Source organism: Dermochelys coriacea, chromosome 24 (assembly GCF_009764565.3).
Source record: "Dermochelys coriacea isolate rDerCor1 chromosome 24, rDerCor1.pri.v4, whole genome shotgun sequence".
Taxonomy (NCBI): Eukaryota; Metazoa; Chordata; order Testudines; family Dermochelyidae; genus Dermochelys; species Dermochelys coriacea.
Genome location: NC_050091.1, coordinates 16520042 through 16543896, shown reverse-complemented (window position 1 = coordinate 16543896; position 23855 = coordinate 16520042). Strand labels below are relative to the sequence as shown.

Sequence of the window (23855 nt, the reverse complement as noted above, 5' to 3'; positions counted from 1 at the left end):
TTTGGGTCTGTGTGCTGGGGGGTCAGGGAGAGGCAGTGCTGAGGGCTAGGGTCCTGAGGTGGGGTTGTAAATGTCCCTGGCCTGTAACAGCAGGCTGCTGTGCACTGGTGTTGGTTCATGGGTGGGGAAGTCCCCTGCCCCAGCAGCACAAGGGCCCTGCCCCTTTGAATGGGAACAGCTGCCTGCTCTGCAGGGCAGGGGGTGGTTACATCCCTTGGCTGCCCTCACTGGGCTGTGAATTTTTCAGCAACACCTTGGGCCCCCTTTGCTGCTGGCAGCTCCTGGGGTGGCCCCCACCCTGTTGGCTGGGGTGAGACTGTGTGGAAAGTCAGGGCTAGACCCTAGGAGGCCTGGCTCCCAGGGGGGTGGGTGGCCCTAGCTGCAGCACTTGGGGCAGGGGCAGGAAGTTGGGTCTCATAGCAGCTCTTACCATGCCCTCTAGGGGTGAGAGCTGTTCCTGCCCCAGCCCACTGAGGGGATTGTGGCCCTGCAGCCTTAGCCCCACCCAGTAGCTTGTGCTGCATCCTCACCCTCTCCTAGCAATGGCAAGGCAGCTGCTATAAGGTCCCCTGCCAACTAATGTGACTCAGTTCTGAATTCTGGGAGGGTGGGGCATCAGCTCAGGCCCTGGCCCCGTTCAGCTGGAGAGGGGCTGGGAGCACCCTAAGGCACTGCCCACCCTGCTCTGCTGCAGCTTTTGGAGCTGGGGCCGTCCAGCAGCCCCACTCTGCTCCAGGGGAAGCTGGCTCTTGCTCAGGTACATGCTCCGGTGTCTGCACCATGCCCAGCCCCAAGGCGGCTGTGAACACCAGGCTGGGTGTGGCAAAGTCAGGGGTCTCAGAATGGGGCCTGGCACTGCTCAGGCTAAAGCACCCTGTCCTGCTCCTGCTTCAGCCATGGGCACTCCTGGGCCCAAACACCTCACGGAGTGCCCAGCAAGTCTCCAATTATCTCCACCTTGGCTCAGGCCAGCTGCAGCTGCTGTCCATTTTGTGAGCCAAATCTGCTACCTCACCCAGCCCACGTTACACATCTCTACCCAGCCTCCCCTTCAGCTAGGGTCAGTGTATGCCTGGGCTAAGTCCTCCCTCCCCCTCAGTGACTGGCCCACCTGGCCCTGGCACATGCCCCCAGCAGGCCCAGGAACTCACTGAGCCCAACTGGGGTGGTGAAGGCAGATTTCAGGCTGGTGGTTGGGGCCAAGGGCACTGGCTTGTGACCCATGGTGAGGTCTGTGCTGGTAAGGAACCAGGTCCCCCAGCTTGTCTGGAATCTCACCCATCCCAGGCATGGGGCAGGATTCAGAAACAGTGATGGCCCTGAGCAGCCACTAGTCCACACTGGATCTGGCTGACCCTTCTTTGGGGATGCTCCTAGGTCCCTGACCTCCCCCCAGGGCTTGGGCTGTGTTCCCAGTAACTCTGAATGGGGAACACCTGATGGGAGGGTTGGCTCCTGTGTCCACCCCCTGGACAGCTAAGTTAGTGAGCCTAGGCCAGCTGGAGAACAGCAGCTGGCAGCACCTCTAATCTCTACCTGCTGGGCAGGGGTTAGCTGGACAGAGAGGGAAATTGATTCCATCAGGAAGCTAACTCACCCTTGTGGACTTCAGGGCTATCTTCCCCCTTCTCCCACTGCCCACACGCAACCAGCACCAACCTCTCCCTGTCAAAGTACATGTCCGAGCTTCATCATGTGGACATGGCACACTTGGTGGCTGTGGACCCATTTGGACACTACCACCATGTAGTTCACCTCATTCAGGTCTCTGATGACCTTAAAGGGCCCATCCCAGAGAGCTTGTAGCTCATTCTGCTGCACTCTGCTGAGAATCATCCCCAGTGCCGTAGGAGAGAACACATGCTGTGTGGTCATACCAGACCTTCTGCCCCCCTTGGGCCCAGGCTAGGTTCTCCCAGGCTCAGCCCATGAGCTCAAGTGAGCCTTTCCTGAAAGGACAGCATGTACTCCACCACTGATTCTCCGGTGGGAGAGACCTTCCCCCTCCTATTTGTCCCTCACCAAGTCCAGGGGTCCCCTCACTCTCCCCTAGTAGAGCAACTCAAAAAGATCCCTATGGGTTCCTGGGACACTTCCTGGTGTGCAAACAGCAGGTGGGGTAGATACCTGTCCCTGTCCTGTGGGTGCTGGGCCATAAAAGTCCTCAGTATCAGCTTCAGGGTCCCATTAAACCTCTCCGCCTGCCCGTTGGTCTGAGGGCGTTGCGCCGGCCCACAAGTTTTCCCCACAGCCCTGAAGCAGGGCTGGCATGAAATTGGACCCCTGGTCTGTAAGGACCTCTCGGGGGAACCCCACTCTGCTGAAGATGGTCAGCAGCACATCTGCCATGTGTCTGCCTCGCTGGAGGACAGAGCACCGCCTCTGGGTGGTGAAATCTACTGCCACCAGAATATATTTCGTCCTGGCCTAAGTTGCCTTGCTGAGGAGCCCCACTATGTCCGCAGCCACCTTCTGAACAGGTCCCTCTGTGATGGGCAGGGGTCTCCAGGCTGCTTTAACTTATTCTGGGCCTTCCCCACCCTTTGGCAGGGGTCATGGGACCTGCGGTGCTGCCTGACTGTCACACTTTGCAGCAGCCTCTGCTGGGTGTGCTGGATTCCGGATGTCCTGTCAAAGGCCCTGTACAATAGTCAGCAGTGGCCCTTCTGGGGGACCCCCTGCCCAGCTGCCTCCTGATCCCCCACAGTTCAGTTTTCCCTTGGGAATCTGCTCCAGGAATCACTTCTCCCACAGGAATCCAGCCCTGCTGGCTTTCTTCAGGGGTCCTGCATGCTGCAGCCAACCAGGGCCCTCAGCTCCTCCAAGCAGGGATCCTTCTGCAGCTCTGGCTGAAATTCAGCTGCTGGGGTAGAGGGGGGGACTTGCCTCTCCTCACTGGCCTGGGGTCCCAGCCCTCACTGGCTGTGCCTTGGTTTCCCCACCTTATGACAACGCCTTGAGCTCAGCCTTGCTAAGCCCTGTAGAGCCGGTCCCCTGGCACCAAGGCGGGGTGGCCATCTGGCTCTAGCTCCAGGGAAAGACCTGGGCACTCCGGGCATCACCCAGCCAAGCTGCCAGATCATTCCTCATCAGCCCCACCTGTACCGCAACTCTTTGGGCCCCTCCTTGATGCCCCATCTCAGACCCTCGCTACAGGCACTGTAACTGGGGGCCAGTCCCCCCAGAATGAGATATCATTGGGCACTAACTGGGCTGAGTCCACCACCTGGGGCCAGGCCAGCGTCCTCTCAGCCCCTGTGGCCTGGTACCCCAGGACTCTCCTCCCTTCCACCTCAAGGGGGGATGTAGCGATTGCTTCCTGGGTCTTCCCACCCTGTAAATTGAGTGCTCCTGGTGCCCACCCCTGGGAAGCTGGTGCCCCCTCCCCCCCCAGCTGGGCTCCCTCCCCAGTTAACCCTTCTGCTTGGCCACTAATTCCTTACCCTTCGGGCACTGTGCCCACTTGGGCCCTGTTTGCCTGTACTAATTACAGCTTAGGTCTCCGCAGTCTGTCCCCAGTGGCCATCACCCCTGGTTTGGATTTGCCTGACTCCCACTTCTGGAGTGCCCTGAGTGACCCCCCCCCCAACCTAGGCCAGTCCCCTTTGGGTGTCTTTTCACACTGTCTGCAAACACAGCTGCCTGCCTGCATACCCTGCACAGATCCTTGGGCTTACGGCCCCCCCAACCCTATTGTCAGGTCCCGAGGCTGAATCTCACCCAGCTGTGCCAACCCAGCCAGGTGAAACATGTGCCCCCCCCCCACCCTAGCAATGCTTGCACCCTTGCCCCATTTGCGGAGATGATCCCCCTGGGGTGAGTGAGTGGAGCCATGCTGCAGGTGCAGCCAGGGTCATATCACAGGCCTTCCCCCCAGTAAGGAGCTAGGTTTCTATATGCCCCCTTCTCTGCCCCCCCCACCCCCACCAGTATCTAGATTCCCTGTGGAAGTAGCATCTTTCCCAGCTTGTCCCTTGATGGGTCCCTCTGCCTCTCCACGTCTCCATCTCCAGTTTATGCTTCCACTGCTTCTCCCGCACCTCCATCTCCTTCAATCTCAGTTCCAGGGCATGAAACTCCCCTGCCGGATGGGGAACTGGGTCTGGGGGAAGCCCAGCTGCTGCCTCTACTGCTCCCGGAGCCTCATGACCCACACTCGGGCCTGGAACCTGCTTCTTGGAGCGGATGCCCTTCTGCACCTTGCTGAGCCTCCCCGTGCCTGCTCCTTACTCCCGGCACAGCTGGGGGGACTGGCTACAGGCCATTTCCCACTGCCAGTCCCTTCAACATCCGTCCATCCACTGCTGCCTGTGACCGCCTGTCACAGCTCCCCAGGCCTGGTGCCCTGGGGGTGGGCATCCACGGGCCAGCCCCCCTTATGGTCTGTCTCAGCCACCAGAGGAAGCCACTTGGCTTCTCTGTCCCCTGGGACTGCACCTTGGGGCTTCCAGCCTCCTGCTCCCTACCAGGTGCTCTCTTCAGCGAGTCCGCTGGTGGGATCCCAAGGGCAACGTGTACCCCGAGTGGGCCCAGCCCCAACCAGCCAAGCAGCCACACTGGGGCTGTGCAGTGAGGCACCCACCTTGTCCCACCACCTCATTAGCAATGCAGCATATAGGGAAACCGAATGCCCACTCCATCACACTCAGCCCCACTCTAACCCTATAGACCTCACTCCTCCCAAAGCTGGGGATAGAACCCAGGAATCCTGGCTCCCAGCCCCACCCCTGTAATCACTCAACCCTACTCCTCTCCGGATCCCAGAGCTGGGGACAGAACTCAGGAGTCCTGGCTTCCAGCCCCTACCCCCAAATTGAAGATCATAAGAATGGCCCTACTAGGTCAGACCAAAGGTCCAGTCTTCCAACCGTGGCCAATGCCAGGTGCCCCAGAGGGAATGAACAGAACAAGTGATCCAACCCCATTCCCAGCTTCTGGCAAACAGAGGCTGGGGGCACCATCCCGGCTAATAGCCATTGAGGGATCTATCCTCCAGGAACTTATCTAGTTTGTTTCTGAACCCTGTTATAGCCTTGGCCTTCACAACATCCCCTGGCAGGGAGTTCCACAGGTTGACTGTGCATTGTGTGAAGAAGACCTTCTTTTGGTTTGTTTTAAACCTGCTGCTTAGTAATTGTATTGGGTTACCCCTACGTCTTGTGTTCTGAGGAGGAGGAAACTACATGGGCAGTTTGGGGTGTTTATTTTTTGTTGTTGTCTTTATTAGTTAATGGGGTTGGTTGAAACCATTTAGTACAGAATGGGGGGAGGGCAGGATCTTCAACAAATACACTCACCAGGGGAACAGTCACAGCAGCACCCCGCCCCCCTGCCCAAGCCAGCCAACACCTTAGGGCCCTGCAGTGGGGATGGGGCTGAATTAGGTGAACCAGGATTAGCCCCCCCCCACTGTCTGTAGGACTCTGGCTGGGAGGATTAGGGTGTTGGTGGAGGTCAGCACTCCCAGGGTAACCCCACCCACACTGGGCCCAGGTGGTCACAGCACTGCCCCTTTATCATGGGGTTGGGGGCATTACAGGGTATGGGGAGGTCAAAGGTCATAACTCCCAGGGGACCCCCAAAGTCACAGTGGGAGTCAGTGCAATAACATCAGCCAGTCACCACCCTCCCCCGGCAATTGCTGCTCTCAGCCACTGGGTGGGCCAGCAGGGGGTGCCCCCAGTTCCTTCTGCTACCCCATAACATACCCCCCCCACACACACCCCCTGCCACAACCAGAAAACTACAGCCACGAACACAACCGAGCACCCACCATCACACCCCCTGAACAGGGCTCAGCTCCTCCAGCAGGGGGCAGTAGGCACACCCCCACACCCCTAGATCTAGGCAGATACATACAAACCCCCCCCACCCCCGAGTATGCCCCCACCTCAGCCTATGCTGACCAGGGAGGTCAGACAGGTAGGCTGGGGAGGGATTTTCCTTTAGCCTCCCACCACTACCCTTGGCACCCCCTCTCCCTGGGGGATCCCATCTCAGGGCAAGGGTGTTTTAATTGGGTTAATGGAAGGTTAAAACGTTAGAAATCTTGCTCAGCTTTATAGAAAATCCCTCCGCCCCCCTACACACAGGGGGGCAGGGAGGGTCCCCCTATTCCCAGGGCTGGTAGTGAGGCAAGACCCTGATAGTTTTATGCCCCACACTGGCCTCCCTGGGGGGGGTGTGGAGTCAGGCAGGAATCATGGTTCTGGTGATGTCACCAGTGCCCCCTCCCTATATCACACTGATGCAGTCACTGAGCATCAGCAGGTGGACGCCTAGCCAAGGAGGGCGATGATGTCATACTGGGTGTGATGGCGACCGCAGCCCGGTGATATCATACAGAATGTGGTGATGTCACTGGAGAGCAGCTGTTACATCATGGGGGAGCAGCGATGCAATTGGGCTGCTGTCACATCAGGTGTTCATCCCAACACCATTGATGGCCCTGTTGTGATGTCACTGTACCAGTCCTGTTGCAACTGGTGGCCTTATTGGGATGTCACAGTGCCCATCCTCCTGCCATTGATGATCCCATTGTGATGTCACTCCAGTCCTGCACCAGCTCAGGCGTCTCATACAGACCTCGGTGATGTCATTAGGGCCTCCTCTGATGTCACAGCCTGACTGTCTCAGCAACGGTCCCCAGCCAATGCTCAGATCCTGCACCCGGGGGGGGTGTCAGCACTTGGGGGGGGGGGCTCAACACAGGTCCTCCAGCCTCCCACCCAGGCTCCCTCGTGGTCCAGCCTGGGCCCCCCCTTCAGCAGTAGCTCCGGGTCTGCCCCTCAGAGCGCACCGTCCAGTTAGAAGCCAGGCACGTGGGTGGTGGTGGGGGGCCCTCCTTCCTCTCCACATTGCTGTACTGGGGGGGCAGGCGCTCGGCGTAGGGGGGGCAGGGCCCCAGCCGGTAACCGTCCATCAGGCTGGGGCTGAGGAGGGCAGGAGGCCGGGGTGAGGGCTCAGCATAGGCAGTGAAGGGGGTGGTGCAGGCGCCGGCTGGCTCCCAGCCAGGTGGCACAGGGCGGTAGAACCGAAGCATGGTGCTGCCGCAGGGCAGCACGTCTAGCAGCTGGCGGTAAAGTCCCGGCACCGGCGGGGGCCCATAGGCCCAGCCCGGTGCTGCCCGCAGGCCCTGCCTCTGCTTCTGTGGAAGGGCCGGAACCGGGGGGCGGCGCAGGGCGGCGCAGGCAGCGCCAGGGTCAGAGCGGCTGCGCAGGTGCCCACCCTCCAGCAGAGGGGAGGCCGAGGCAGAGGATGAGGATGAAGGGGGGCTGGCCCTGCCACGGCAGTGCCCCCCGGCCTCTGGCCCTGCCGCAGGACCAGCAAAGGGGACGTTGACGTAGACGGGCTCTGGTGGCTCGTAGTGGACGCGCCCATCCTCAAAGACGGCCCAGAGGGGTGGCGTTGGGGCTGAGGGGCCAGGCCTGGGCCGCTGGAAGACACCGTAAGAGGCGTTGAGGGCGGCTAGGTACTCAGGGGGCGCTGGGGGTTGCGGGGGGCCCAGAGGCCAGGGCCGGTAGACGGGCGGCTCTGGGACAATCTCATAGTACAGGTTCTCGGTTGTGGGCTCCAGCACTGGGCGCCGCGGGGGTGTGGCAGCGCTGGGGGGGTGGGGAGCCAGGAAGCGGTGGCGCTGGTGCAGCTGCGGCTCCACAGGGTACGGAGGAGCAGAGGAGAGAGGGCCCATCCATGGGGGGGTGACGCTGAAACAGGCCGCGGGGGGCGTGTGAAAGTGCAGGGGGGCTGGGGGCTTGGGCGGGGCCACCGGGTGGCGGGGGCCAGGGGCCAGTACTTTGGGGAAGGGCAGCGGCTGGGTCTGGCAGGGCAGGTGGCGTGGGTGGTCCCAGTGGTGGGTGTTGGGGGGGGCTTTGCTGTAATGGGGAGGGGCTGCTGAGGGGGCCCTGCCCCCTTCTCCACCCGGGGTAGGGGCTTGGACCAATAGGACCTGTAGCAAGAGAGAAGGGGGGTCAGCGAGGGGGGAACCACACACACACACACAGCTCCCGCTAGTCAACCCTCCAGCCTTTCATCACAGCCCCAACCCCAGCAGCCCACTGTACCCCCAGCACCCGCACTGCACCCCCAATCCCTCAGTCCCTCCCATTGCACAACCAATCCCATCCCCCCACCCAGCTGCATTCCCCCAAATAACCCCTGCCACAGCCCCCCAGTCCTCATCCCTCCCCCTGAACCCCCAATCCCACTCAGTCCCACCACCCAACCACAGCCCTTCAAACTGCTCCTGCTGCAGCCTCCAATCTCCCCATCCATCCACAATTGCCTGAATTCCCTCAGTGTAGCCCCCCCACTGCACCCCCAATTCCCCCATCCAGCCGCAATCCCATTGAATCCCCCAGCCACCAAACCTGACCTCAACCTGACTGCCTATCTGCCTCCTACCCCCATTACTGCCCCCAGCCCAACCCACTGCCCCCCACCATCTCCACAACCCCCCAAACCCCACCACCTACCTGCCCTCCTCCCAGCCCCCCAGAACCCATCTTGTTCAAACTAGCAAAGCCCCCTGCCCCAACCCAGCCACAAATTCCCCTCCCACACCCTAAGGGTCCAATGCCCCTAACTCCCTCCTGCCCAACCCCCCAACTAGTGATCCCTTCCCCTCCACCCCCACTCACCTGGGGGCCCCCTGCCCGCTCCTGGTGCTGGCCCCGGGGTTCCTCCTCACTCTGCTGGCGCTGCAGAGAGGGGCCAGGGAGCTGGGCAGCAGGGCCAGGGCGCACCACGGAGTACAGGGTTCCTGGCCCCGCTGCTGCCCCTTCCCTGCCAACTTCCAGGGACAGAGAGCGCCGGAACTGGGCACGCTGCTCCCTGTGTGACACCCCCTGCTGCTGCCGGGTGGCCCGGTGTGCGCTCTCCGCCAGTGCCAGAGCCATCAGCCGGGCCGGGTTCTTCGGGGGCGGTGGGGGCGGCACGTGCCGAAACAGGCACAGCGCCCCGGGCAGTGGGGGGGAAGCCTCCAACTCCGGACCTGAAGGGGGAGAAGAGAAAAGAGGGTGGTCAGTGCCAACCGCACCCAGCAGGGGGCACTGTAGGGGGGTGGAGCAGAGCGCTTACTGTGCGGGGAGCTCCTGGATACTCCAGCCCTGACTTCCCCCAACAAGGGGGGGCTGTAGGAGGCTGGGGCACATTGGCTGGGGGGTTGTTGTGTGCTCCCCAACTCCCCCAGCAGGGGACACGGGGGGTTCCGTTTGTGGGGGGCGGGTTTGGCTGCAGTGGGGATGGTTCTGGCTGGGCAGTTCTGGCTGGGGCTGGGCAGTTGTGACTGGGGGGTTCTGGCCAGGTGGTTTCAGCTGTGGGGGGGTTCCAGCTGCGAGGGTCCGGCCATGGGGTTCTGGATGGCAGGGATCCGGCTGGGGGCTTCTGGCCTAGGGAGTTCTGGATGACGGGGGGTTCTGGCTGGGGCTCGGAGGTTCCGAGGGAGGGGGGTTCCAGCTAGCGGGGGGTCCTGGATGGGGCTGGGAGGTTTTGGCGGAGTGGGGGTTCAGGCTGGCAGGAGGTTCCAGATGGATGTGGGAGGTTTTGGCGGGGGGGGGCGGTTCCGGTTGGCAGGGGTTCTGGATGGGGCTGGGAGGTTTTGGCGGCGGGGGGGTGTGTGGTTTCGGTTAGCAGGGGTTCCGGATGGGGCTGGGAGGTGTTGGCGGGGGGTGTGTGGTTCCGGTTGGCAGGGGTTCCGGATGGGGCTGGGAGGTGTTGGCGGGGGGTGTGTGGTTCCGGTTGGCAGGGGTTCCGGATGGGGCTGGGAGGTGTTGGCGGGGGGGGGGTTCCGGTTGGCAGGGGTTCTGGATGGGGCTGGGAGGTTTTGGCGGGGGGGGGATGCGGATCCGGTTGGCAGGGGTTCTGGATGGGGCTGGGAGGTTTTGGCAGGGGGGTGCAGATCCGGTTAGCAGGGGTTCCGGATGGGGCTGGGAGGTGTTGGCGGGGGGTGTGTGGTTCCGGTTAGCAGGGGTTCTGGATGGGGCTGGGAGGTGTTGGCGGGGGGGGTGGTTCCGGTTGGCAGGGGTTCCGGATGGGATGGGAGGTTTTGGCGGGGGTGTGTGGTTCCGGTTGGCAGGGGTTCTGGATGGGGCTGGGAGGTGTTGGCGGGGGGGGGGGGTTCCGGTTGGCAGGGGTTCTGGATGGGGTGGGAGGTTTTGGCACACTCACTCTGGGCCAGGCTTCCGCTCTCAGCTTGGGTCAGTTTGTGCCGCACCTCGCGCTGGCAGCTGTCAGTCAGCATCCCGTCGCCGGCCTGCAGCAGTCGGGAGATCATGTGGGGGGGACTGTGCGTCCCCCGGCGCTGTCTGGGCCTCAGCACCCCCCCGGCCTCACTCCCCCCCAGCATCTCCAGCACTTTGGTGGGCAGCGAGATGGCTACTGGCTCAGAGATCTTCAGGGCGGCTGTGGGGGGCTCCGGGCCGCAGGGTGACAGTGCCCGGGCCACCTTACAGGCGAAGGGAAGGCGGGCAGGGCTAGGAGCCGAGTCGGAGGCATCAGAGAGTGAGGGGCGCCGGGGGGGGCTGTGCCGGAAGGGGAGTGGGTCCAAATCCAGGAAGCCCGGGGGCCTGAGCTCCGGATCCGAGTCCAGCTCGCCCTCGTCATCCAGCCAGAGGAGGCCGCGGTGGGGGTGCCAAGTCCGGCATGGCCAGCTCTCCTGCACCACCGGATGCCGGGACTCACTACTCAACACACGAGCGGCGGCTTGACAGGGCTCTGGGGCACCCGGGCGAGCCCTGGGCAGGGCCGTAGAGGCGTCGCTCTGGCGTGGCCCCGCAGTCGTGGAGTTTGCGCAGGCCTGTTGGGACAGATGGACAAAGCAGGCAGGCTAAACAACCCTGAGATTGCATGGCAGCTGGGGAACAGCCACATAATGTCGCAGGGTTACAGCTCACCTGGCACTGAGATGCAGCCACTCTGGGTTGGGGGCAGCTGGGGAACAGCCTCACTTAACGCCACCTGGCTGAGATGCAGCCACCTCTGGGGCAGGGAATCTGGGAACAGCCACACACGACACCATACAGGGACTGCTCGCCCAGCACTGGGACACAGTCACCTCTGGGGTGGGGCAGCTGGGGAACAGCTGTATATAATGCTGAATGGGGATGGCTTGCCCGGCACCGAGATGCAGCCACCTCTGGGGCGGGGCAGCTGGAGAACAGCTGTACTTAACGCTGCATGGCGACGGCTCGCCTGACACACAGAGACAGCCTCCTCTGGGGTTGGTTTCCCCCTGAACATCCCCTCCCTGACCCTGGCGCTGCCCCTCGTACCCGCAGTGCTGGACTGGGACGTGAGTGACTCCTCGCTCTTGGCGGATCGCAGCGTGACAGTGTCGGCCCCGGCCTGGAGTCCTGCAGGGAGAGGGGAGGGGTGAGAATGTCAGCCCCCCAGTCCTCCCTCAGCCACCTCCCTATCCATCCCCTGCCTGGATCCCACTGACACCCTCTACTCCCACTGCTCCTGCCCCCAGCACTACCCCCAGTCCCCACCTCTGCTCCCAGGAACACCCAAGACAGGCCCCCCAACTCTCCTTCCTTCCCCTGGAAAAAACGGTTCCCGACATTTTGTAACTGCTCTTCCTTGAGGTGTGCTGCTTGTGTCCATTCCATGCTAGGTGTCCGCGCCCACAGCCGGCTGCCAGAGATTTCTCCCTTAGCAGTGTCCATAGGGCAGGCTCTGGCACCCCCTGGAGCCCTGTGCCCATGCAAGGGGCATCGCCCCCTCAGTTCCTTCCTGCCAACAACTGCGACAGAGGGGCAGGAGGGCGGGTTGTGGGATGGACGTGAGCAGCGCATCCCGAAGAACAGCAGTTACAAAAGGTAGGTACCATTTTTCCTTCTTCGTGTCGATTCCAGGTTAGGTGACTCCCAAGCAGTATCCCTGGATGTGGGCTCTGAGTTCATGGATGTGCTGCTTGCAACACTGCTCTGCGAAGCTGGCCTCGCCCCGGGCCTGCTGGCTGATAGCATAGTGGGACAGGAAGGTATGGACTGAAGACCGATGGCGGCTCTGCGGATACCCCGGATCAGTACCTGTGTGAGGAAAAACGCTGACGAAGCATGCGCGCTGGTGAAATGGGCAGGAAGGATGGCCAGCAGTGACACCTTTGCTTGCTCACAGCAGAGCCTGATGCAGGCAGTTATTCACAAGGAGCTTCTCTGAGCGGACACAGGCAAACCTTTCATCCTGTCCGCCCTGTGACGAGGAGCTGCGTTGATTTACAGAAGGGTTTTGTCCACGATGCAGAAGGCTAAGGCCTGCCTAACATCCATAAAGTGTAACCGATGCTCCCTGTTCTCCTTGTGAGGCTTCAGGAAAAAACCCGCTAGGAAGAGGTCCTGATTATTGTGAACCGTGACACCACCTTAGGTAAGAAGGCTGGGTGGGGCTCAGCTGGACCTCGTCCTTGTAAAACACCATATAAGGGGGTTCTGACATCAACGTTCTAATCTCAGAGACCCTGTGGGCCGACGTGATAGCCGCCAAGAAGGACACGGCCCACAAGAGAAGCAGCAAAGAACACGAAGCCAGCAGCTCAAAAGGGGGACCTGTAAGCCTCACTAGCACCAGGTTTAGGTCCCAAGGAGGGACAGGATCCCAAACTTGTGGGTATAGCTTCTCCAGACCCTTCAGAAACCTGATCATCATGTCATGAGCAAAGATTGACCTGCTCTGGATCAGCGGGTGAAAGGCTGAGATGGCCAACAAGTGAACCCTGATTGCCAGACCCTGGTGCTTGAGGTGGAGCAGGTAATCCAAGATGGATTGTAGCAATGATCGGGAGACTCAGTCTGCGGCCCTTAATAGATGAAGCGCTTCACTTGACCAGGTAGGTTGCCGTGGTGGAGGGCTTCCTGCTACTCAACAGGATGTATTAGACTTGCTCCGAGCAGGCCTGCTCCTCTGCGTTCAGCCATGCAAAGCCACGTTGTCAGATGCAGTGACGCTAGGTTCGGATGGAGCAGACAGCCTTGATACTGCGAGAGCAAGTCTGGGCAAAGTGGGACCTCTAGTGGGGTTGCCATCGAGAGGTTCTAAAGCCTGCCGCACCAAAGCTGCTGTGGCCATGCTGGACCTCTCGATGGCAACCCCACTAGAGGTCCTTTGCTTTGTCCCTAGAACCTTGTGAACCGGGAAGGCGCACAGCAGGGCCCCATCCAAGGGCACAGGAAAGCATTGGACAGGGAGCAGCCGGCTAGCCCGTGAAATGAGCATAACGGCTGACACGTCCTGTTCTGAGTGGCCATGAATAGGTCCACCTGGGGAGTCCCTCACTTGGGGGAGATCATGCTGACGACCTCTGGGTGGAGTGACCACTCATGGTGAGAGGAGAAGGACCTGCCAAGGAGATCCGCCTGCGCGTTTCGGGCGCCCGGGAAGTGTGAAGCCTTGAGATGACCAGCCTACTGCACACAGAAGTCCCACAGGCGAAGAGCCTCTCGACACAGGGCAGATGAGTGGGCCCCGTCTTGCTTATAGAAGAACATTGCTGCAGTATTGTTCGTCAAGATCTGCACCACTCTGCCTCTTAGATAGGAAGGAATGCATGGCAAGCCGAGCATATCGCCCTGAGCTGCCTGGCCTTTCTGTGAAGAGAACCAGAGACCTTGTACTGCAGCTGCCAAGCTGGGCTCCCCACACCCGATCCGACACATCAGAGACCAACGTTACCGATAGGAGTGGTGCTACGAAGGGGGCCCCGTCCAAAACAGCTCACAGGGCTGGGCACCCAATCAGAGACAACAGGACACTCGACGGAACTGTGACCATTAGTTCCAAGTCGTGAGAAGAACGATGCCAGCCACATCTGGACACCGAGCCACAGCCATGCATGTTGCACCATGTCAGTACACACCACCATGTGAGCCAGCCGCTGGTGGCATACCTGGGTGGCTGGGAGCGGCTGGGCTCTGACATGCCCGGAATTAGGACTCCGGCAGGTAGGCTCTGGCGTGGGTGGAGTCAAGCACTGCTCCTATAAACTCTATTCTCTGAACGGGGGACAGAGTCGCCTTCTGGTCATTGAGATGCAGGCCTAGATCCCGACATGTGCTGCATGTGAGCCTGGGACCTGCCTCTGACTAGCTAGTCCTCGAGGGATGGGTAGATTTGAATGCCACAGCACCTCAGGGAAGTGGCCACCACCACCATGCACTTGGTGAAGACCCTCGGAGCAGAGGAGAGGCTGAAGGGCAGTGCTGTGAACTAGTTGAGGCGCTGTCCCACCACCAAATGGGGGAATCTCCTGTGGCCATGAAGGATGGAAATATGGAAGTGGGCGCACATTAAGTCAAGAGCAGCGTACCAGCCTCCTGGATCCAGAGGGGATGATGGAGGCCAGGGAGGCCATGCAGAACTTTGATGTCTTCAGATACCTGTTGAGGCGACACAGGCCTAGGATGGGTCTGAGGCCCCCCTTGGCCTTCGGGATGAGGAAATATCGGAAGTAAAACCCTTTTACCCTCATGTCTAGGGGAACCTCCTGCCCAGCCTGCAGATGTAGGAGGGAATCGCCCTCCTGGATGAGGAGCTGCTCGTAAGAAGGGTCCCTGAAGAGGGACAGGGAACTGGGGTGTAAGGGGGGAATGGAGGAAAACTCCAGAATGTAGCCAACTGCTATGGTGTTGAGCACCCAGCGGCCTGAGGTGACCTTGGCCCATGCAGGAGAAAGGGAGTCAGGCGGTCCCAAAACAAACGGGGGGGGGGGGGGGGTGGATCCTGGGAGGAGACTGCAACTCCGGCCTCCGGCATGCCCTCAGAATGCCTGCCGACGGCCTCCTGAGCGGTGCACAGGGCCTGGCTCTGCCGCTGAGGGCCGGAAAATCTATGCGGCTGGAGTCGCAGGTGTTAGCACCGTGTCTCCCCAACGCCTGCTGGCTGCAGTCCCAGGTGTTAGCACTGTGGTGGCCCCGGTGATGGTGAGCAGTGCTGGGAAAAACCCGGTGCCAGTGGGGCTCGCCGTAGGCAGAGGGACTCAGTGTTGAGTCCGAGCGGGAGGGTTCTGAGGCCCGTCTGAGAGAAGGACTTGGAGATGAATGGCCCTGTTCTTCCAAGTGCGCCGTGAAGCCCTGACAGATCTGGCATTTCTCTTTGATGTGCGATTCCCCCAGAATCAGACAGCTGGTGCGGGGCTCACTGACCAGCATAGGTCTATGGCAGACTGCTGGGATCCCTGGGAAGGGGGCAAGCCCCATGCCAGGGACAAAGTCCCTAAGGGGACTAATTGTCCCCTTACTAAAACTCAGTGGAGGTGGTTTGGTTGGCGAGCTCCCAGGACCAAAAGGAAGGGGAAGGGTCGATGGGAAATCAGGACCCTGAGACTGACAGTCCCCAGGGGCAATGGGGAGAGGCCAACACTCCAGGTCAGCCCGATTGACAGGGCGGGCAGGCTAATGAGGGAGTCAGGAGGCCAGGGGGGTCCAGTCCGCCTAATGAGCTAGAATTGCCTGGGTCAGTTCCTAACCCTCAGGAGAGAGCAGGGGCCCGAGTGGAGTGGGGGAGCAGGGCCACACTGGCCAGAGGGGCCAGAGAAGCAGCCCAGGGAGCAGGTCAGTGCTGGGAGCAGAGTCACAGCAGCCCACAGAGCAGACCTGTGCTGGGAGGGGGAGAGCTGCAGCAACTGGAGCCAAAGGGGCCAGAGAAGCAGCCCAGGGGGCTAGAGGCAGAGTGGTGGAGCTGGGACTGGAGCTGTCTGGAGTCAGGTGTGGGGAGCAGCTGGGGAGAGCGAGGGGGACCCTGGCAGCGGGCCCAGCGCAGGGAGACGCCCCCCAGCCAACATGCCTGGCAGGCCAGACTTGGGGGGGATCGTAACCCCGATGGGGCGGAGGTGATGCTGGGAAGAAGGGTCCTTCCACCTGGAGCCTGGGGACGTGTGGCCACCGCCAGAGCAAGTGCCCGACCTGCAGCCTCCCTGCAGCACTGCCAGGGCCTGGGCAGGGGCCTGGGATGTGTGAGGAACAGACTGAACTGCCCTGACATCCCAGAGATGCTGGCTGTGACGTCCCCGTTTTTTTCATCTTTCCCGTTTTTTCCTTATTTTTTTAATTAGTTCCTGTTTAATAAATTGTATTTGCTTTGAACTGTTTGTAACGATCAGTGGGTCAGGGAAGTGTCCAGTGCAGAGAGAGCACCCAGAGTGGGGACACCCTGGCCCCTGCCATAAGTGACCATGACAAGGTTGGGGGTTGAGCCCCCCTGGAATCGTGGGCCCAGCCCTGTTGGGGTTATGAGGACTCTGCCACACAGGAGATGGAAGGGGAGCCCTCGAGGGCAGGCAAGTCTTTTGGTAAAGGGACTGGGAGTGAGGACTTGGATCCTTTTGCTAGCCCACTTCACCGGGGTCGTGTATAACTCAGAAAAGTTCCCCACAATAGCGGGACAATCCCCCGCTTACACAACTATCTAACCTAATTATTCACCTAACTAACTACTTCATGATCTAGATCCAACAACTATAAAGTTACACTGCTCGGAGCACTTTGGAATCGCAAAGGGAGACAAGGAATAGAGGGGGTGCAGGGCCAGCGGCACCCCATATACCGGAGCGTGGGTGCAGGGCTCCATGGGGCACCAGAGACGACCCTACGGATACTGCTAAGGGAAAAAATCTCCGACAGCTGGGCCTGTGGGTTTGCGCACACCTAGCGTGGAATGGACATAAGCAAGCACTTGAACATACACCCCTCATCCCCCCTCCATGGGGCAGGGGGAGAGACAGCGAGAACAGGAGGGAGAGAGATGTGGGGCTGGGAGGTTGGTGTGGAACTGGGGGGAGATATGTGGGTCAGGGCTGGAAATGGGAGGCTATGTGGGGCAGGGGGAAGCTGGGAGGCTGTGTGGGTCTGGGGGAAGCCGAGGGGCTGTGTGGGGCAGGAGGGCTGCATAGAGCTGCGTGGGGCAGGGGGGCTGCATGGGGCAGGGCTCACTCACCCGTCTGCCCGCCCGGGTGCTGCACTCTCTTGTGGCTGCTGGCGGGTGCCCTGCCCAAGGCCAAGAAGGTTTTCCAGCTTCCGCCCCGCGTCTGGTGCCTGTGGAGAGACAGTGTCAGCCCGACCCATGGCCCTGCCAGCCCCATTCCACACACCCCTGAACCCACCACCAGATCAGGGCCGGCACCCCCTGGGGGGAAAGGCCCCCATGCCCCATCCCCTGCCCCCCTGAGCTCACCAGCCCCTACCCCGGAGCCAGCAACCCTAGTGCGGGAAAGGCCCCATTACCTGACATGGGGCGAGTCCAGCATGAGGGGCAGCGTCCCTGGGGGGCCCCATCCAGGCTTGGCCTCAGGGCTCTTGGCCTGGCCAGGGGCCGTGAGCTGGACCTGGCCCTGCGTCCGGGCCTGAGCCTCCTCCAGCGAGAGCAGGCGGGTCGAGGGGCAGCTGCCCAGCAGGGACTTGGGGCGCGGGAGGCAGGAGCGACCTGGGGGATGGGGAGATGGACAGAAGGGGGGTCAGCTGGGCCTGCCCCATAGGAACCTCAGTCCCTCCCCGCGGCACAGCTCCCCCGCTGAGCCCCTGAGCCCCTCTCTGCAGCTCCCCCACCCTGCTCCCCACAGCACAGCACCCCCTGCTGAGCCCCCCACTCACACAGCACAGCGCCCCCTACTGAGCCCCCACCCCGCTCCCCACAGCACAGCGCCCCCTACGGAGCCCCCGAGCCCCTATCTGCAGCTCCCCCACCCTGCTCCCCACAGCACAGCACCCCCTACTGAGCCCCCCACCCCGCTCCCCACAGCACAGCGCCCCCTGCTTAACCCCTCACCCCGCTCCCCACAGCACAGCGCCCCCTACTGAGCCCCCAAGCCCCTCTCTGCAGCTCCCCCACCCTGCTCCCCACAGCACAGCACCCCCACTGAGCCCCCCACCCCGCTCCCCACAGCACACCGCCCCCTGCTGAGCCCCCCACCCCGCTCCCCACAGCACACCGCCCCCTGCTGAGCCCCCAAGCCCCTCTCTGCAGTTCCCCCACCCCGCTCCCCACAGCACGGCGACCCCCGCCGAGCCCCCTGTCCTGCTCCCCAGAGCACGGTGCCCCCTGCTTGGCCCCCACTCCCCAGAGCACAGAGCCCCCTGCTGAGCCCCCATCCCACTCCCCATAGCACAGCGCCCCCTGCTCCTCCCTGCAACACAGCATCCCCTACTCAGCCCCAAGCACTATGGTGCCCCCTAGTGCTAGCAGCAGGATAGGATTTAACACCTTGGCAGGCCGCAGGGATCCCACTTCTCACACCAGTGATGGCACTGTGAGCCCATGGGGAGAGGGAGAGACTCAACCCCACAGAGAAGCAGCAGTGTAGCTGGGCACTGGGAGCTGTTACCTGGGTGAGGGGCGGGCAGCCAAGTGCCAGTGCAGGGCCCATCCCCCTTAGCACGGCCGGGTGCTGGGCTCCGCAGGTCCCAGCTGGTCGGGGCAGAAGGCAGCTTCCCTGGGATGTGTGTTGGGGGGGTTCCCCCCCCACTGCAGCTCACGTCGGCCTCGTGCCCAGCCACTCTATGGGCCTCCCCATTCCATACCCCACTGCATTTGGTCACAGGATTGTCCACCCCTCCCTCCCACCACAGGGCTAGCCTGTCTGGGCACCTCCCAGATTGTCTGGGCATCCCCAGCACCCCCCTCCCCAGCCTATTTTGGCACCACCCCAACTCAGCACCCCCTTTCCCAGCCTGCCCTGGCACCCCCTAGCCTTTTGTGGTGCCACCCAGCACCCCTCCAGCATGCCTTGGCACTCCTCACCTAAGGCCCCCTACCTGCCTCAGCATCTCCCTCCCCAGCCAGTCTGGGCACCCCTCCACTTCAGCATCCCCCTTCCCTAGCCTACCTTGCTGCCCCTGAGCATGCCTTGGCACCCACTCATCTCAGCATCCCCCTCCCCAGCCTGTCTCAATGCCCCCTTGCACCTGTCTCCCCAGTCTGCTTTGGCAGCCCCCCACTTCAGCAACCCCCACCCCCACCACTGCAGGGCTCAGTGTCCCCCCCCCATCAGGCCCAGTCAATGTCAGCCCCCCCCAGCAAGTTGTCTCCCCAAGGCGAGCTTCTGGGCGCCGGGCACCATGAATCACCAATGTGGGGCGTTGCCAGCTGAGCATTTAATGTTCTCTTGTTCTCAACAGGAGCCAGTTAAACCCAGGACCTGAGCCTCCCTCCCCGGACAGGCACTACCCCTGTCCTGCACTGCCCTGCCCTGCCCAAGCCCTGAGAGCCCACAGGGCCCCATGCAGGGAGAGCTGTGCTGCCCTGCTCCTGCCCCACAATCAGTGACCTGGGCCGCCGGAACTCCCTGCCACTGGGCACCTCCCCACTATAGTGTCTGGGATTGGCGCTTATCTGGGGATGCAGCTGACTGCATCAGGATTTCAGGGGGTCACAGAGCTATGGTACTCCACAGCCCAAGTAGAGGGACACGTGGGCATCAGGGAGGGGGGTGGGATGCCAGGGTAGAAGGGCCTGTGGGTTCAGGGAGGGGGCGGCATACTGGGGTAGAGGGGCCCATGGGTGGCAGGGAGGGGGTTGGATATTGGGGTAGAGGGGCCTGTGGGCGGCAGAGAGGGAGTGGGACACCAGGGTGCATGGGTCCATGAATCTGATCTGGGGCAAGGGGATGACCTCCCCAACCCCTCAGTCCCCCTGTGCCTCCAGGGCACCCTCCACCCCGTCTTGCTGCGTCTCCGGCTCCCTCTGGGCCTTGCTCAGGGCTTCGGGCAGGGTGAGCAGCTGGCCAGTCTTGGGGGACCAGGCTAGCTTCCGGGGCGCCGGCTGGGGGGCTGGAGAGAGAACAGGGTTAGAGGGTGGCCTGGGGGGGCAGCATGCCAGAGCCCAGAGGCACCCCCATGCCCAGAACAGGGCCCCCTCTCCCTGGGCCTGGGACCCTTACACACAGCAGGGCGGGGGGGGCCAGCCTCCAGGCCAGGGACCGGGAGGTAGCTGCTGAGAACAGACCAGCTTGCTACACAGGGAGCAAAGCATGGGGAGAGGCCCGGCACTGGCTGCCTTACTAGCTCCCCATTCCCCACTGCCTCCAGACTTTTCCCAGTGCCCCATTGCCTCCCACCCCTCCAAACCCCACTGCCCCCAGCCTTTCCCAGTGTGATGAAGTGGGAATGTTCTTAATGTTTTCTCTGAAACCTGTGGTGTGCCTCAGTTTCCCCTGTGTTACTCGAGTATCTAGGTTTCAGAGTAGCAGCCGTGTTAGTCTGTATTCGCAAAAAGAAAAGGAGGACTTGTGGCACCTTAGAGACTAACAAATTTATTAGAGCATAAGCTTTCGTGAGCTACAGCTCACTTCATCGGATGCATTTGGTGGAAAAAAATGCATCCGATGAAGTGAGCTGTAGCTCACGAAAGCTTATGCTCAAATAAATTTGTTAGTCTCTAAGGTGCCACAAGTCCTCCTTCGAGTATCTAGGTGATGGGATAAGGGGAGTATCTAGGTGGTGGGATAAGGGGGAATGATCATTGCAGAGACCCCTAGAGGGCAGGTGTGACTGCTGGTGGGCTGCAGAGAACGGCCACACAGTGTATCCTGGCAACTGATGGCCAGGCCCCCTCCTCTGCAAGAACAAGCCGGAGGCGCTGGTGCTGGCCCAGGAAAGAGACAAAGGAAGGAGGAGGGGCAGTGGGCAGCTGAAAGGGTCAGTCTCCTGGTTTGGGACTGGGAGGGGGGGTGGAGCCCAGGGCTCTGGGCCTCCCCCTCACCGCCCCAGATGGACTCTGTTGAAAGTTCCTGATTTCTGTGCTAACAAGCTCTGACCTACACTGTGTTCCCCACAACTAATAACCCTCCTGTGTCACACTCTGGCTGAGTCCCTATGACTGCAGAGTCGGGGTGCAGGGCCCTTTGAAGGGGTTGAGGGTCCCCAGGTGTCCCTTCCAGGTGGACTTACTGCAGGGAGCTCAAACCCCACTGCCCCCAAACTTCCCCACTTCCCCCAAACTGTCCCCATCACCCCAAACTCCACTGTCCCCAGCCTCCCCAATGCCCCTCCATCCCTCCAAACCCCACTGTTGCCAACCTTCCCCAGCTCCCCACACCCCTAGCTCTCAGAATCCCTCATGTGTCTCATCCATCCCTTGCTGCCCCCATCCCCCCGAGCCCCTCCCTGCCAGACCCCCAAGGACACAAGACAGCAAGAGGGCAAGAAGCGCAGAGCAGGGTCTGGGGCGGGGTGAGGCAAGGAGACAACCCCCCAAATCCTGCTGGTGGCCCTCCCCCCCCCAGGCATCCCGCCCAATGCCACTGGGGGCAGGTCCCCACCCTCAGAGCAGCAGCCCCCACCCAGCCCCACCCCCATCCCCACTGCTGGGGACCAAGGGACAGGTCCAAGTGGGCGATGCCCACCAGTGCAGCATCACAAACAAGGCAGCAAAGATCCCAGCCTCCTCTAGGGCAGAGCCTGTCCCCCCCCCCCCAGCTCAGCAGCCAGCCAGTCTCTGTATGCCCCCCCAAACACCTTGCTACCCACTGCATGCCCAGAGCCACCCCACGCTGCCCCCCAGCCTGTGCTGTGCTGTCCCCTCCCCCACAGTGTCCACCCCACACTGTCCCTCCATGCTGCACCATCCCCCAAGGCCCCCCCGCATGCCCCACCTGCGCAGTCCTTGCCAATGGAGGTGAACTTGTCGCTGAACAGCACCTGGACGTGGTTGAGCAGGAACTCGACCACTACGGACTGGACCCGCACCTCATGGAAGGCCTCTGCCCCGCTCAGCCCCACAGCCTCCAGCTCCAGTGACCTGGGGGGCAGAGGGGCGCTCAGTGGAGCAGGCTGGGGGATTGGAGCCGGCGCAGGGGGGGCTGGTGGGAGGCAATCAGTGGAGCAGGTTGGGGGGATTGTAGGTGGGGGATGGGCAGGGGAGCTAGAGGGGCATCAGAGGGGCAATTACCGGAGCAGGTTGGGGGGATGGCAGCTGGTGCGGGGGACTGGCAGGGGGGCCGGAGAGAGGCCAGGGGGCACTTACCGGAGCAGGTTGGGGGCCCACACGATGGCCAGGTTCTTGACGTGCATGCTGGTGTCCGGGCTGTGCGTGGCTACCCGGGCCAGGTGTCGCAGCAGGAACTCCAGGGTCCTGAGGGGGGCAGCAGCTGGTGAGGGGGACCCGGCCCCAGCCTACCCTCTAATTACCCACAATCCCACAGGGCCCTGACCCCCTCCAACTGTTATCCAAATCTTTTAGGGTCCCCCAGCCCTCAATCACCCCACCCAGCCGTCACCCACAGCCCTGCTGGGCACTAAGCCCCGCCCCAGTCATCACCCATGGCCCCATGGGGCTCCGACCCTACCAGTCATCACCCCCCCACCCGCCCCCAGCTTTCACCCACGGTGCTGGGGAGCCCTGATCTCCCCCCCCACAGCCATCACCCATGGCCCCGAGACCCCCAGCTGTCACCAAAGACCCCATGGGGCCCTGACCCCCCCCAGCCATCACCCACCACCCCAACCCCCTCAGCTGTCACCCACAGCCCCGCAGGGCCCCAACATCCCCACCCAGCCATCACCCACTACTCCGACCCCCCCAGCTGTCACCCATGGGTCTGCGGGGCACCAACCCCCGCCCCGGCCCTGTGGGGCGGGTACCTGTAGTGGGGTGGGGGCAGCTGCTGGATGACATCATGCACCCGCACCAGGCGCTCCTCCTCGCTGGGCACCGCCATGGCCTCCTGCAGGGCAAATGGGCTGTTATCGGGGGGGGGGGCTCTCAGGTGTTAACACAGGGGTGGGAGGTTGGGGGACAGGGAATGCAGGGGTAGGGGAGTTGGGGGCAGGCAGGGGGCAGCCGCGGGCTCACCACGAACTTGCGGTAGCGCTGGTAGGTGAGCAGCGGGTTGGGGGTCAGGCGTTAACGCAGGGGGATGCGGGGGTGGGAGGTTGGGGGACAGGGAATACAGGGGTAGGGGAGTTGGGGGGCAGGCGGGGGGCATCCTGGGCTCACCGAGAACTTGCGGTAGAGCTGGTAGGTGAGCAGCGGGTTGGGCAGCTCGCGGAAGTACAGCTTGCACAGGGAGCTCACGCAGTGGATGTCCTGCAGGTAGGTCGCCCGGCCCAGCTCTGGCACCCGCTCGCTGTCGAACTCATGTCTGGGGGAAGGGGAGAGCGGGTATGGGCAGGCCAGTGTCTGCCCCCAATCCCTGCCCCCTAACCCAGCCACCCAACCCTGCCCCCCAACCCTGCTCTCCTGTTCCCTGCCCACTACACCTTGTGCCATACAGTCTGCCCCCAAACCTGCCATCCAATCCTGCTCCTTACACTCTGCCCCACCCCCCAACCCTGCCCTCTAACCCTGCTCTCCCATGCCCTGCCCCTTACATCCTACACTCTGTCCCCCTGTGTCTTACAGTCTGCCCTCAGACCCTGTCCCCCTGCCTCCTAAGCCTGCTCCCCCTGGGCCCAGCCCCCTAACCCTTCTCCCTGCACCCTTCTTCCCTTGCCCTGCCTCTTCACCTTACCCCCTAACCCTGGGAGCCAATCTGCACCCTGCCCTGCACCTCGCAACCCTTCCCTGCCTATCACTGCACCCTGCGCCTGTCCTGTGCCCAAATCCCCCCGCTGCCTGCCACTCCACTGTGCCCACCCCACCGGGCACCCCCAGCTGCCCATCCCCAGGCCCCACCGCAGCTTCTGGATGTTGGAGGCGACGCCCGAGAGGCGATAGATCCCGTCCACCATGCCGTACTTCTCGATGAACTCCGAGCAACAGCGCAGGACCTGGGGAACTGCAAGAGGCACGAGGTAAGCAGATGTCATGGGAACGGACGGCAGCACCAAGACCTCCAGTGCCAGGCTGGGGGAGGTGGCGGGGGGGCAGCACAGCCAGGGGATGGGATGCAGCACCCTGTAGTGCCAGGCCAGGAGATGGGTCGTGGC

General features: G+C 62.2%; 1 protein-coding gene across 1 annotated transcript in view; it reads right to left on the bottom strand.

Moving 5' to 3' along the window:
- Positions 1–5020: 5020 nt before the first annotated feature.
- The window catches only part of ARHGAP33 (Rho GTPase activating protein 33), a 41237-nt gene continuing 22402 nt past the window's right edge, over positions 5021–23855 (bottom strand). The window contains exons 12-22 of the mRNA XM_038383217.2: positions 23602–23704; positions 22924–23068; positions 22569–22651; positions 21952–22059; positions 21581–21726; positions 17217–17415; positions 16930–17027; positions 11206–11351; positions 10168–10759; positions 8640–8992; positions 5021–7948 (exon numbers count right to left, since the gene is read on the bottom strand). Coding sequence (XP_038239145.2) covers positions 6764–7948; positions 8640–8992; positions 10168–10759; positions 11206–11351; positions 16930–17027; positions 17217–17415; positions 21581–21726; positions 21952–22059; positions 22569–22651; positions 22924–23068; positions 23602–23704 — 3158 coding nt within the window. The 3' untranslated portion in view covers positions 5021–6763. The remainder of the gene's footprint in view (positions 7949–8639; positions 8993–10167; positions 10760–11205; positions 11352–16929; positions 17028–17216; positions 17416–21580; positions 21727–21951; positions 22060–22568; positions 22652–22923; positions 23069–23601; positions 23705–23855) is intronic.